Source organism: Eleutherodactylus coqui, chromosome 11 (assembly GCF_035609145.1).
Source record: "Eleutherodactylus coqui strain aEleCoq1 chromosome 11, aEleCoq1.hap1, whole genome shotgun sequence".
Lineage (NCBI taxonomy): Eukaryota > Metazoa > Chordata > Amphibia > Anura > Eleutherodactylidae > Eleutherodactylus > Eleutherodactylus coqui.
The window spans coordinates 129,786,135-129,800,428 of record NC_089847.1 but is presented as its reverse complement, the minus strand read 5'-3'; the positions used below and the strand labels follow the sequence as shown (position 1 = coordinate 129,800,428).

Sequence of the window (14,294 nt, the reverse complement as noted above, 5' to 3'; positions counted from 1 at the left end):
CCCAGTAACACAAATGCATGCAAGTCATCCCTGCGTAAACAAGTCCTGTTGGTTTTCTAAACACTCGCTGCTACGGTCTCTGGCTGGGTTTGGTCTTTGATGATACATGGGCTACTGCGGTCACTGGCTCGATTGGCCTTCAAAGAAATTTCCAGTGCTGTGGCCTCTCACATCAGTGATTGTTCACTCGAAGACCGCTCGCACGTATTTATGTACATTCAGTGGACTCGGTAACCAATGAGTGTACGTTGGCGAGGGTGTAAGGGGCTACCCACAAGGGGTTAATACAGTCTTTATGAAATCACAAGTCCAGAGTCATCCACTAAGCATAGGGAATCGTCGAGAAGGACATTTGAGCCTGCCCCAATCACAGGTCCTACAGTCACTAGAGATCAGCAAGAAGTGGTGCAAGGGCTAGAGGGTGGTGGCTAGAGAGAGGTGCTTGTGTGGGGATGGCTTGAGGGTGTAGGCCTGAAAAGATAAAGCCTTGTCAGGACTAAAAGATGCTCTGGGATACATCCCTGCGTGAGAGGGCAGCAGAGAATCTGGAAGGAGAGACACCGGGAGACCTCTGAACCCCAAGGAGACAACAAAGCCACAATCTGCAGAGAGGGAGATCAATTCCTGGTGCGACTTTTTAAAGGTCCATGTGCCCCATCTTGTGTAATCAGAAGCAGGCCCGTTATACAGGGAAATACTGCAGAGAGCTCTAGTTAGAGACAGCGCTCTCTGGTTAAAGAGACTCAATGCGATATACCCCCGTGCGTCTTCAGAGTACAGTTACCGTGTTTACATAAAGCATGTTTCTCATAGTGTAAAAGCCCTGTGTACCGCTTTCTGTGTCTGCCGCCCGCTGTTACCAGTCTTTAAAATGTCATTCATATTGTTTTAACGTAATGCTTGTAGTAAGTTACAGACAGACAGAGAACCAAGTCAGGCCCCATGAACACAGCAGAGCCGAATTACCGCAGCGGACTGTGGCTCTGGCAGCAGCGGCGTCCATGCGTACCTGCTCTGTTGACGCCTTTTCTGTACTGCAGATGGACCCAGTGGCTCGCCGTCACATATGCGCAGTACAGATTTTTTTTTACGAATTAGTGACCGGTCTGCAATGTCCATTCGTGCCCGGAGCCCGCATGAAAATGTAGCATGGTGCATATTTTCCTTGGCGAGTGGAAATCGCAATGGATTCCTACTCATGTCTAGGAAGCAGCAGATCTCCATAGGAAGTAACGGGCGGTATTTGCTGCAGAATCGCGGTGCAGAAGCTGACTGCGGATTCCGCCTGTATGAGGGAGGCCTTAGCATGCACAGCATGAAGTAATCATAGACTGATACTCTTGTTGCCACTTATATCCATACTGGTATAATAATTTCTGTACTTTTAAATAAACTGTTGTATATTTTTCTAAACTCCGTGGCTCCATCGTATCCTGAAACTTGTGTCACAATTCGAAATCTCAGTACTTGTGGCTTGTCACCACTTTAATGTATACCATACAACGCCATCTTGCAGGCCATTGCCGCGTTTATACCACCTGAATAATGTTATAAATATTTAGGTTTTGGAAAAAACAAAAAGTTTAGGAAATAAATGTTTTTTTATTTGTTTTTTGCTTTTTGTTTTAACGATAGCGTTGAATAATATATATTAAAAAAAGGGGTGACCGATAACCCACAAGCACTGAAATTTCACTTGCCAAAGAACCTCATAGTCCTAATTAGCCCGTGTAAATGATCCCAATAATTCCTTCAGCGATTGTAAAAATGAACAATCCCTCTGTGTAAAAGCACTCAAACAGCCGTTCATACACTTTCGCGACTATTTTGATTGAATATTCAGATGATCGTTGTCCCATGTAAAACCACCCCCCAACTGTAAAGCACCAACTTATTCCGCAGCGCTTTCAGGTAATTTATTTATTACCCCCCAGCAAGCTTGGTACTCATTTTACCGACTGGAAGGCTGAGTCAACCTTGAGCCAGCTACCTGAACCAAGCGGGGATTGAACTCACAACCTTCAGGTCATGAAAAAGAGCTTAGGACTTCATACTGCTGCCTTGTACTGTAGCAGCTCATGTTCTTCTATGTTCCTCCCCATATTCTGAAGGATTTTACGAGCCATCAAGCTGGATATCCCTCAGGCCACAGTTAGGAGCTGCTGCATCAGCACAAACGATCTGGCCATTCTGCAAATATCACCTCACATCTTGTTCTACCCGCTCTGTTCTCTGACTACAAAATGTTTCAAGTGCAGGATTGTGGGTGCACCAAAGCCTTTAGGACATGTGAGAGCCTATTAACATCGCCATTGATAACAAGCAGTTTGCGTGGCGCAGATTCCTGAGTCAGAAGGTCCTGCTACCCCCCCCCCCCCACGCTTTCAACTCTCATCCAACTCAGATCGTCTAAATAATGCACAGCGCCTACAGAAACACGGCCGTCTATGTAGGTTAATTACATGCGCAACACAAACAGGGACAAGGGCTGGTAACGAAATAATGACACAGAAATGACCCCGCATTGTGGGAATTGTCTTCGGTATTCCTGGCCAGAAGGATGAGAGAGTAGTGGCATCTTCAGACTAATTCAGGGTAACGAGGGAGAAATGCTCCTTAGTAAGAGGAAGACAAAAAAAGGAGAAGACGTTTCCATTATATCTGTAACTGACGCAGGAGCGACATGAAAGGGTTAACTTTGTATAGTTGGGAAAATGCTTATTGCATAACAGCTATGGTAGCTTGTGTGAACTATGCAAGTGTGTGGTCTGGTTGTTGTAATAGTCTCGGTCTTGGCCCTTACAGATATTTTAATCTCTTTCCCAAAACACGAAGACCACTCTGAAGACCACCACTTTACATAACTAGGTACCATGCTGAGCGCAGCACACGTATCTAATGGCCCATTTAGATGGCAGCTCGTCCCAGTGGTGCTCGCTCCTGTGCTGTTACACAGGTGCGAGTATCGCTGGCATCGCTCACACCGCTGCCGGGATGGAGGTGGAGTGGGCCGGGGAGCATTCTCCCCCCTGCCTGCCTCCATTCTCAGTAAACAGAGAGTGAATAACTGCTGTTTATGCTGAATGGCGAGTCGTTCCGGTCTCTGAATGCATTTACACAGGACAATTATTGTTCGAATTCCCGGGAATTTGAACGATTCTAAACTAATCGTCCCGTGTATATGGGGCATTATAAATTATTGGTAGGACATGCCTCGCCCTATAGGGTGGTGCTTGTGTTTGGTGTCAATAGTGGGGTGTGGTGGTGAAGAAAGCAAGTACAAGAAGTCTGCAAGTGTGGGTGCGGCCCAAGTGGAGCCCTGAAGAGTACCGAGGAGAGTTTGGGAGCAGCCTGAAGGTATGAGCTTCGAAAAAACCTTGGAACCTTCTGGTTGGAGGCAAGAGTGCCCTTCAGTCGGGTCCGTTGAGCTGAGGAAGCTCCAGTCATTGATTTGTTGTACTGCAGTGAGAAAAAGTCTACAGTTAGAGGTGTACATAAAACTGATGGGGCCTCGTAACAAAACTCAGAACTGGCCCCCCTCCGCAGCTGGCTTAGATACAGTGGCTCAGCTATACTATACCTCTAAAGAATGCCATCACCTAATAGATCACTGCTCTACGCAATAATACTGATCACATGCTACTTCTTCCCTGATTGGTGACATCCATTGCATTTTCTTTTCTCTATTTGGGCCCAGACCGCCATGAAGACTTCTTGCACTACACTCTCCCCATCCTGGCGCTACTCCCTCTTCTCAGTATTCCCCCATAGTAATAGTGCCTCACTAAAGTGCCCTCTCTGTGGAACCCTCTTTAGTAACTGTGTCCCCTCTGAGGCCTCATGTGGTAAGTGTCACCCTGGTGGTCCGTGGCCCCCATTGGTATAATAGTGACTCCTGTTGCCCTCTTTAATATAATTGTACCGTAGCTCCCCCATCGAACCTCTAGTAGCGCAGCAAAGTTTTAACAAGTAGAGCTCTCAATCACAGCAGTATTGGGCCTATCAAAGGTTCTGGATAGCGGAAACTGCATGCAGAGAAGATCCAGATTCTTCCCCATCGCCTGCATACACTATAAGCTAAAACAAGACATTGGATGGAGCCAGGGTTTTCTCTGCATTATAGATCCTCGCATCCAGAACATCTAACTGGCTCAGTGGATGAGCGATGGGGAGGGAGGGTGGGCCTTTCAACCCTGGGCCCCTCTGCTTCGCAGGCCATATAGCACTAGCATGGTCTACCTACGTTAATAGCACGCCATAGTCTACCGTAAAGACTAAATATATATATACACCATTGTCAGTTATCGAATGTACCCACAGAACCACTCCAAGCTTGCTGAGTATTAAAGGCAGTAGCTTGATCCCATGAGGGAGGACGAACCGCACCAATGTCAATTGTAGAGCCAGCATTTCCAAGTTTTGAAACTGTATTGCGGTGTTCTGACACTATGTGTCAAGTTAGAGAGACTGTACTGCTGCTTCAGCTGCCAGGTAAAGACAGTTTACCTCTTAGAGGGGTTTTATCACGGCTATAGAAAACACTTTTCCAGCAGCTAGGCCAATTATATAGTAAAAAAATAAATCATGGTCACCTCTCCTCAGAGCCCAGAAGCGGAGCAGAGTTTCTCATATTGCCCCAGAGCCGCTGTTTGGGTAGATGGCCGAGCGGACGCATGTGACCACTGTAGCATCACAGTCAGCAGTCTGGGCATCAGAGCTCATATCCTGGACGCCATGATGCCAGTAGTTTGGGGACATGACGCTGCGGACTCGGATTGTCTATCTGGGAGCCGACGCAGTGTGACCCTCTCAGCTCCTCTTTGGGGGTCCAAGGAGAGGCAAGTACGATCTATATATTTTATAATGGGCTCAGTTGGTGGAAAGGTTTTATAGGCATGTAAAAAAACCTAACCTACCTGCTTATGGGGTCCCACAAATATGCCGCAGAGACGACTGAAACCTAAACTATATCTAAGCAATGTATAGTCAAATTAAGGGTGGCATGGGTATGCGAGGTCAGTGACGTTTTTGGCCAACAATTGGCATGTATCCCAGTAGAGGGAGGAAATGTTTTCTACTTCCCGCTGTGCTATTTTTGGAAAACAACACGGAATATTGAAAATCCTGCCAAATAATTGTATCACCAGATTTCTTCTGTTAGAATTCAATTCCAGTTTTTGGCAAAGAAACCTGAATATATATAGCGAAAAACAGTCACAAATATGGCCGAGCGCTTCGATTGATGGTAGAAGATGCACAGATATCACAATAATCAGTGGTCCATCACAGCCTGTTTTTCCCATCCCTGCCATTCTACAGAATTGGAAGCATCTACACCTTCCTTGGCACCCTGGATACTTCTGCACCCCCCCTCACTTGGCACCCTGGATACTTCTGCACCACCTTCCTTGGCACCCTGGATACTTCTGCACCCCCCCCCCCACTTGGCACCCTGGATACTTCTGCACCACCTTCCTTGGCACCCTGGATACTTCTGCACCCTCTTCCTTTACATTCTGGCCTCGGGGTCTATATGGCATTGCTACAAGCAATATAGTGTAAGACAATCCATTCTTTACTCACGACTGACCGGGCACTAAAACGGCCTGTGCCCAACCAGCAATTAGTAAAAGCCATTTATGTGCAGCAAGTACAGACCACCAGAACAAAATGAAGATCTGCGCTCCCTTAGGAACACCCAGCAGCTCAAACTCCTCATTATAATGATGTCTTTGTGACACTCCCATGGTGTGCAATATGCACTGAGTTGGAACTGATGCAGAATGTGAAAAAGCTATTAATTAAAGGGATTTAACCATCAAAAATACCGCAATGGGGTCCCCACAAACCCCAAGAATAGTAAGCACTTTACACTTCCCATAAGGCCTATTTATTTCAAAGAAAAAGCACCACAAATGCTTGGCGCCGCTGGGAGTTACAGTGATCAGACCTCCTGATGAATATAGGATGTTTGCTCAGAGTCATGCTACACTATTGTGGGAAAACCTTGCACAGCTTTTTCACATGAAGCGGCTGAAATGGAGTTCTGAACATGAAGACGTTTCATGGATATATACACTGAATGGCCCCTTTATAAGAGCCCCCAGCCCCCTCACAAGTAGCATTTCCCTGTATGGTACTTATAGCCGTGACCCCTGGAGCGCAGCATAAAATCACATGCCGAGTTTTCTGTGGATCAGTTTCAGTGTGAATCTAAAATTACGTAAATGTGAAAATCCAGCGCGATAAGGGACTTTCTACGTGTCGGGTCATCGGTGCCAGACTAGCCGAGGCCCGGATTTCTTGAACAATGGTGTGGAGAGTATACCAAGAATGGCATGATCGAGTAAAACCGTGCAGCAAAAGGGGATCCTGTGGATGGAAACAACTTGTCATCAAAAGGGGTCAGAGGAGAATGTCAGGAATTACTCTGACCAAAAGACACTGCACAGTCAGGAGCAGCTGAGTGCAGCGCTGGTACCACAACTGACGTGTCCAAACACACAAATTGCCGTCCCGTAGCACGGATGGCTATAACAGCGGACGACCATTTTCAGTGCCAAAAAGACGAGACTCCAGCGGGCAAAAGAGCACAAAACTTGTATCACTGAGCAGCAGAAAAACATCAACGGGTCAGATGGATCCAGATTTCAGTTGCCCCGTGCTGATGGGAGGTCAGAATTTGGCACAAGCAGCATGAATCGCTGACCCCTTCCTGTCAGCTGGACAGGACATGCCAGCACCTCCATCTAATCTCTGGCAACTACAAGAACCTTTCTGTCCACAGGGGCCGATATTCCTGTATGACGATTGCATCACCTTGTGGAATCTACAGCATGAGGAATTGCTGCAGTCCTGAAGACCAAAGGAGTCCAACGCGCTTCTAGATGGGTGGTGGGGGGTGGTGTGCATTCAGTATAAATGTCTTATCGAGTCTGAACAAGCTAGGCCTTCGCTACTATAACTCTCATCAGGTCTCATCATGGCACACTGGATCCCATCGATCTTGAAGGCCTGTCACTTACACATATGCTATTTCTTGACTCTTGTCTCCCTTGTAATCACACATTCATTAACGTACATTAGATTCCTCCAGGCTTTAGCAAACACCCCCTTTATAAGACAACGGCACACAAAAATATGCAACTTCCAAAAAATACACCTTGGCTCTACATTCTCGCAAATCACAGAATATTTTAAGTTGCTTAAAGCGGATTACCCACCAGACATTAAACGTTATGTCCACACGGGGCAGAATTTGCTGTGGAATGTCCGCAGATCTGCAGCGCAAATCGACATAAAAAAAAAAGAGGAATCGAGCCCGTCATTTGAAGAGGTTGAATCCGCACCAAAAATCCAGTGCTTTAATGGACATGCTGCGCATTTATATTCTGCATCGCAAGTCAATTTCTGCAGCTTGTGGGAGAGATTTTGAAAAGCTCATTAACACTGCTGCTTCTGTAAATGCCGCATGGAAAATCTGCAACAACCCTGCCCTGTGTGGACATGGCCTAAGAGAAGCCAATCTTTAAAGCCTGTCCTCGTGCTCCACTAACTTGCATGGCTGCTAAGATGTGCGCCTCTCAAATTTTTCGATGGGGGTGGTAGCTTGAGAGCAGTGCTGGGGCATTTTTGCGAGTACACAACCTCCAAGGCCCAGAGGATCCTATTAGTATCTGTGGACCTTAAACGGATGCTGAAGTAAAAGTGACAAAAACTGACGCAAACTGATGGCAAAGTGAAAAATAAAAGCGTGGAGCAGAAATTTGCATGTTGTGTGCAGATATCCAAAATGTCCTATAAAAACAGGCATCCGATGGCTTCCATGCAATGCGATCAAGAGATGGAGCAACCGGACGGCATTCAGATGTCCCCCAAACTGCTTCTTGGTTGGAGCCTATAGTAGGGGAAGGGCCACAAGGCTGCAGCATACATGTTCCTGGGGGGATTTCGAGGAGGGTCTTACCTTGTCGTCCTTCACTTGGCTTGGGCTGAACTTCTTCCACACATTCTGCGGGGAACCATCCGATGTGCCCCCTGACATTTCCTTCCCAGAATCCTCCTTCTCCAATGCTTAAAACTGCAAACAGATTAAAAAGCACAAGTTACTGGTAATTCCTACTACATCCTCCGTTAGTCGGCTGCGCAGGAGAGCAATGTGCAGAAATACAGTTTAAGATCAACGCAATTCCAGGAATACCTTCTTGAAAGGGAACCCGTCCCCTCGGAGTAGTGCCATAAACTAAGTTACGAGGCGGTGAGGAGCGGGGATGCATTTTTTATATTCTCACCCGTTCCCCCGAGGTCTGCCAGTGAAGTCCGGGCGCAGTCTAGAGATCGGATTCTATTCAGGCCGCTGTGCGCACGCTCCCATACGACAATGATTTAGTGTTCTCGAGGCATATACCGCTAGGGTCGTGTGAACCCAGAATCTTTCATTTAAAGGGGGGCTAACAAAAAGATGCAAGTCTAGGTAACATAATGGGAAAGAAATGAACGACCAGCACGCTCGAGGCGATTAAATGAATGTAACTAAAGCAGCCGACTGACATTTCCCACTCAGATCAGGAGGCTAGAAGTATAGAATATGCTAAAGGGAACCCATCATACCCTTATAGGGGTCACACCAAAACTAGAAGTTATCCCCTATCCATATGATGGGCAATAACATACTGACCGGCAGGGAGCAGAAGGAAGGGGAATGTCTCAACAGTAAGAACCCTCGCGGATCTGCAGAACAGGACTCCCGTGTCACACTGTCTGTCACTGTGGGGTCACTTCTCCCCCTGCAGTGACGTCAACATGAAGAGAGCACCAGCCGAGCGTGCACAGTCAGCACTCCATTTATTTCAATGGGGATGACGGAAATACCTGAGTGGCTGCCACTCTGGGATCTATGGAGTCCCAATGAAAGTGAATGGAGAGTTAGTGCGCCTGTGCAACCAGCACCCTATTCAGTCTCCTCCTCACTTCAGGGGTGCAGTAATAAAAGTGATAGTGCCTGTATTGGGTTTGCAGAAATCAGTGAAATAGCAGCCTAGTCACACCAGAACAATGCAGTGGGTAAATACTGTACCAGAACCAAGCTCATAACATAAGTACAGCACAAGAACTAGGCTCAAAACATAGATACAATACTGGAACCAAGCTCTATACATGGTTGCAGCACCAGAACCAAGTCAGTACATACCCTGTTCCTGCCAAAATAAGACAGTGTCTTATATAAATTTTGCTTCAAAAGCTTTCACTTTTTTTACATGTACAGCTGCCTGGACACTTAAAATTGCCTTTTTTAAATTAACTGTAACTAGCGCTTAGTTTTGGAGCATGGCTTATATTTCAAGCATTCTGAAAAAGCCTGAAAAATCATTCTGCATCCTCATACATCCTGAAAAATCATGCTGTGTCTTATTTTTGGGGTAGGTCTTTTCAAGGAAACAGTATATTCAGTAGCAGAACAAAGTGATTGTGTTGCGTGGATGGGTGACAGTGGGGTATTGGATTATCATAGAGGAGACAACAGACAGAAGGAGAATTCATGTAGCTCCACAAGATGCTACCACATGGAAAAACATCATCAGGTCAGGCGGACCTAAGGGGGGCGATTACCCAAAGCCTACTTCCCCTGGTACCTCTCCCTTACAAGCTGGTAGCTAATGCCAGCCATGTAAGGGTATTGAGTAAAATACACATCAGGAGTGGTGACACGTCTCCTTTAAAGCTGCTAACTTCTCAGAAAAGTCTTGCAGAACATTGCACTCCTTAAAATTGGGGCCCTTCGCGGTGAAAAATCGATCGTTTTGAGCATTTGCCTGCTTTGACCAATATTGGAATGGGGATCCCAATCGAGGGAGAACCTCCTCCCTTCATCACTGCCAGCGGCCTAATAGAGAATATGGAGAGGAGGCTGTACTGCGCTCCCCCTAGCAAAATACATATGGTGAGCCAATTGTTCACAGGCCTAATGAGCCTCATGTATTAAGATCTCGCCCACGGCCATTCTCACATTCCAGCTGTTATTTTCTTCAGTGCAGATGAGAGGATGGAGGCCAAAACCTTCTTCTGCAGACGCCGACAAACACGAGGCCCATGGCTGCCACCAACTACCGGCCATCCACACCTCATTATTAGTCCCTCCGCATTAGCGGCAGCATTCCCTGCAGTACACAGTAGTCTCAGACGCTGCTACAGAGCCGAGCAGCATGCTAATCGCCAGGACTAATCACCTTCATTATCTTTGCTTGGATAGCGCTTTTCCCAATCAGTTCCGCCATGTTTTCCCATTTAAACAATCGAATAATTTCAAATCTTCCCTGTGCAATGGAAGAAGTGATTAAAAGTTTCTTACAAAAGTCATTTATCAAATCTACGTGTTTCATACACTTTTTGCTGGAACATAGACTACATGGCCCCCTTTTCACTCCCATCTAGTAGTGTTGGACTCCTTTGGTCTTCAGAACCGCATCAGTTCGTCGTGGCGTAGATTCCACTAGTTGATGATATCGTTCTGCAGGAATATCGGCCCCTGCGGACAGGAAGGTTCTTGTAGTTGCTGCAGATTAGATGGCGGTGCTGACATGTTCTGACCAGGTGACAGGAAGGGGTCAGCGATTCATGCTGCTTGTGCCAAACTCTGCCCTCCCATCAGCACGGGGCAACAGACATCTGAATCCATCTGACCAGGAGATGTTTTTCTGCTGCTCAGTGATACAAATTTTGCGCTCTTTTGCCCGCTGGAGTTTTGCTTTTCTGTTCCTTTTAGACACCATGGCGCTGGAGCTGGTCGTCTGATGTTATAGCTCATTCGTGCTAAAGGGGCAAGTTGTGCATTCTGACATATTAGTTTGAACACCCGCGTTGTATTCGGCTGCTCCTGACTGTGCTGTACCTGTTGGTCAGAACGATTCCTCACACCCTCCACTGACCCCTTTCAGTGAGGAGTTGTTTAAGTCCACAGGATTCCCCTTTGCTGGATGTTTCCTCTATCACACTATTCTTGGTATACTCTCCACATCGCTGCGCAAGAAAACCCCACACGATTCTCGCTAAAATCCTAGCTCCGACTAGTCTAGCACTGATGACCCCGCCTCATTGGAAGTCGCTCAGATTCCTGGATTTTCCCATCTAATGTGGATTCCCACGGAAACTGATCCATGTGATTTTATGCCGCACTTCGGGGTCACAGGGATCATTTCTATACAGGGAAGGAAGCTTCAATCATGAGCGGTCCGGGGCTCTAATAAAGAGTCCATTCAGTGTCTACGGTCAATACAAGTTCCATTCTAATCAGCTGGTAGATTTACTGTAACGTCTGAATGTTGATGCTAATAGATTTGTAAGTGCCAGCTAGTCATGTATAGGTGGTCACCTAGGATTGCTGGAAGTTGTAGGAGAGATTTGTAGGCCGGCCATTCTTCCTTCCAACATCGTATTTATGGCAGGGATGAGGGACTATGGGCATAACAAGTGAACTAGTGGGCATAGCAGCTGTTCTGGGGCCCTTAGACTCTGTTCCCGACACTGTGAACGTGTCAAGTGGGTGGCTGCAACATTAGGTGTCAGACATGAGACTTGATTGACAGCAGGTTTTGTGGACCGCCCACTTGACACAATCACAGTGCCAAAAGCTGAATCTAGAATGATCAGGAACGGGTGGAAAGATGGGGGTGGGGGTATAAATCTAAGAAAGGCTGTGACAGGATCAGGAGGTTGTGGCTGTAAAGTTATGCAACTAATCCACTGACAGGAGGACACGACGGGTCTTTTTAAGGGGGGACATACACACTCAGAGGTAAGGTGAAGTTCGTGATCACTGTGGGGAGCGGTATCAAACACCTTAGATGTTGTGACCATTATTGACCATAGAATTTAAGTGGTTAAACTGCCAGGATTGGCGCCATCTCCTTTTGCAAACACTGTAATTAGAGGACAGTGTGAGCATGCATATGCCATGAAGAGGAGTCCGCTTAATGTACCGGGCCAACAAGAGAACGGGAATGCAGGCGAGTATAAAACTAACTAACCCTGGATTCAGCGACCCGTCTGGCAAGCCCACAACTTTAGTTTACGAGCCTTGCAGAATGTGACTGATTCTCTTTAGGAACGTTGTAATTGACCAAGGAACTTTGGGCCTCCTATGGCTGTGGGTTCCTGGGCAATGCCTAGTGGTTCCCCTGCAATCGAGGTGCCTGAAGATTCCAGTAGAAGACCACACATGGGGGGGGGGGGGGGGGGCAGTATGTGCCAACTACGCTTCCTGGCACTTGACGGAAGGATAGGCAATGAATTTTGGTGAAGTGAACCAAGGATTCCTTTGCTAGCGGCATCAACAATAAAACATGGAAATCTGTGAAATTAATTAAAAGATTCATTTTAGCGTGAATGGTTAGAAGCCTTGTGCCGATTTTTGCGCAGTGGGCTGCCCGCCGTCCTGAAGCAGGTTACATTTCCGAGATGCCGTCATTTTACAATGCAACTGATGGCCTGTTAATCAAACAGTACACTTCACTTCATTAATCAAGCCCTAATCTGCCAAAGCCATCTGCTCAAGACAGGAAAAAAAACACACTGAGCTTCTTCTCTTCTCGTTTCCTTTCCAAATCACTCATTACAGGAGACAGACAGCTCGGTGGAGTACAGCAGCACCTGCTATATATGGCGGCTTCTAGAACAGGGGGATGACATGGAAAGCCCAAGACCAGTCAGTCGCTGCAGTGAGTAGGAGGGCTCAGCGGTACTCCGTAAAAGGGGTTTTAGACCACTGATCACTACACAGCTAGATCTCCACAGGGATGACCAACACCTTCCAAGAGCAACACCAAAAAGGCATCCAGAACCCGGCTATGTGCTGAGGAGGAGCAAACACTGAAACAGAAGTCTGCCAATGAGCATCTCTTGTTTGACAGATATCGCTAATCATGTTTCAAGACTGAGGTTTGTCTTGGGACCGAAGTGGAAAAAAGGGGAGTTCTATTACTTGTCCTTGGTGTTCTGTCACAATGTTCATCAGATTTGACGCTTCTGGGCCCAGTTTTTAGTCATCAGAGATGGTTGCTGCAATCTGCTAAGCTGTGATAGCCAATGAGAGAGTCGGTGAGGTACATCAGTAGTCTAACACTTTATTATGCACTGTGAAATATGTAGTCACATGCTTACAGTAGCAATTTTGGACAGCCAAAACTGGGGCCCAGAACTGGCAGAGCCGCAGGACAACGGCATAGAAGACCGACAGTGGGTAATGTAACGGTCTGCTTTGGCTTCTTGACAGAATTTTGTCCTGGGACTGGAAGGCCTCTTTAAAAAGGACTATATTGGACTTTTACTATTGATGACCTATCCTCCGATCTCCGTCGATCAGCTGTTTGCCGGCCAGCTATTTGTGCAGACAAACTTGGAAGCAGAAACATTGCAGTTGCCGGGGTTAGTACTGCAGGCAGAACTCCCACTGAAGTTAGCAGGAGGTGTACCTGCAAAGTCAACCTGGGCCGTGGCAATGCGGACAGTACTATCTGCTTCTGGCGCTGTCCATACTGTCAGCAGGCCCAGTGAACAGCTGATCGGCAGGAGTTTTGGACCCCTGTTGATCAACTACTGAAAGCCTATCCTGAGGCTAGTAAAAGGTTTTAGTGTGTCGCACATTGAGCTACAGAGTAGTCTCCAAGCGACAGCATCGTAGATAGAGATGAGCGAGCAGGCTCGGTAAAGGCAGTTCCTCCCCTCGCCACCCCCCCCCCCCTGCATTTGCTCAGACGAGTATGTAGTTACTCGAGAAGAGCGATGCTCGCTCATCTCTAATCATAGACATATAACGATGCTTCAAGATCTACTAATCACGGCCTATCCTGAGGAAAAGTCATCAATACTTTACAACTGGACAACCCCTTTAACTATTAGTGATGAGCAAAAAGAAAACGTGAAAGCACAAAAAGAAGAAAAAAAGCACATCCTTTGTAGGAGATAACTAGTTCTATATCTTACCCCTTATCCGGTCGCCCTTGTGGAGTGGGATCTCGCCTTCTCCTTGAGGTTGGTACGGTTTTACCACAATAAAATGCCTCCCGGGTAATGCGCTGTACAGCTTGCGTTTTGGACCTTGATAATCCACAGCAGTGGCCACCTCCTTGTTGGGACCAGGACTGAAAGATACAAAAAAGATAAGGATCATCATAAAGCCTCCTGTGTGGCATTACATTCTGATATCTGGGGATGTGGATAGAATCCGATGGCTATATAGATAAAACCTCCTTTTCATCAGACCAGGTCACCGGACCCTCAAAGGAGTTGTCTGAAAAGGG

At 46.8% G+C, this 14,294-nt stretch overlaps 1 protein-coding gene across 3 annotated transcripts in view; it reads right to left on the bottom strand.

Annotated features, from left to right (window-relative positions):
• The window catches only part of SHANK2 (SH3 and multiple ankyrin repeat domains 2), a 391,791-nt gene that overhangs the window by 216,667 nt on the left and 160,830 nt on the right, over positions 1–14,294 (bottom strand). For all 3 annotated transcript variants that reach the window (XM_066583524.1, XM_066583525.1, XM_066583526.1), the window contains exons 12-13: positions 13,978–14,135; positions 7,967–8,080 (exon numbers count right to left, since the gene is read on the bottom strand). In XM_066583524.1, coding sequence (XP_066439621.1) covers positions 7,967–8,080; positions 13,978–14,135 — 272 coding nt within the window. The remainder of the gene's footprint in view (positions 1–7,966; positions 8,081–13,977; positions 14,136–14,294) is intronic.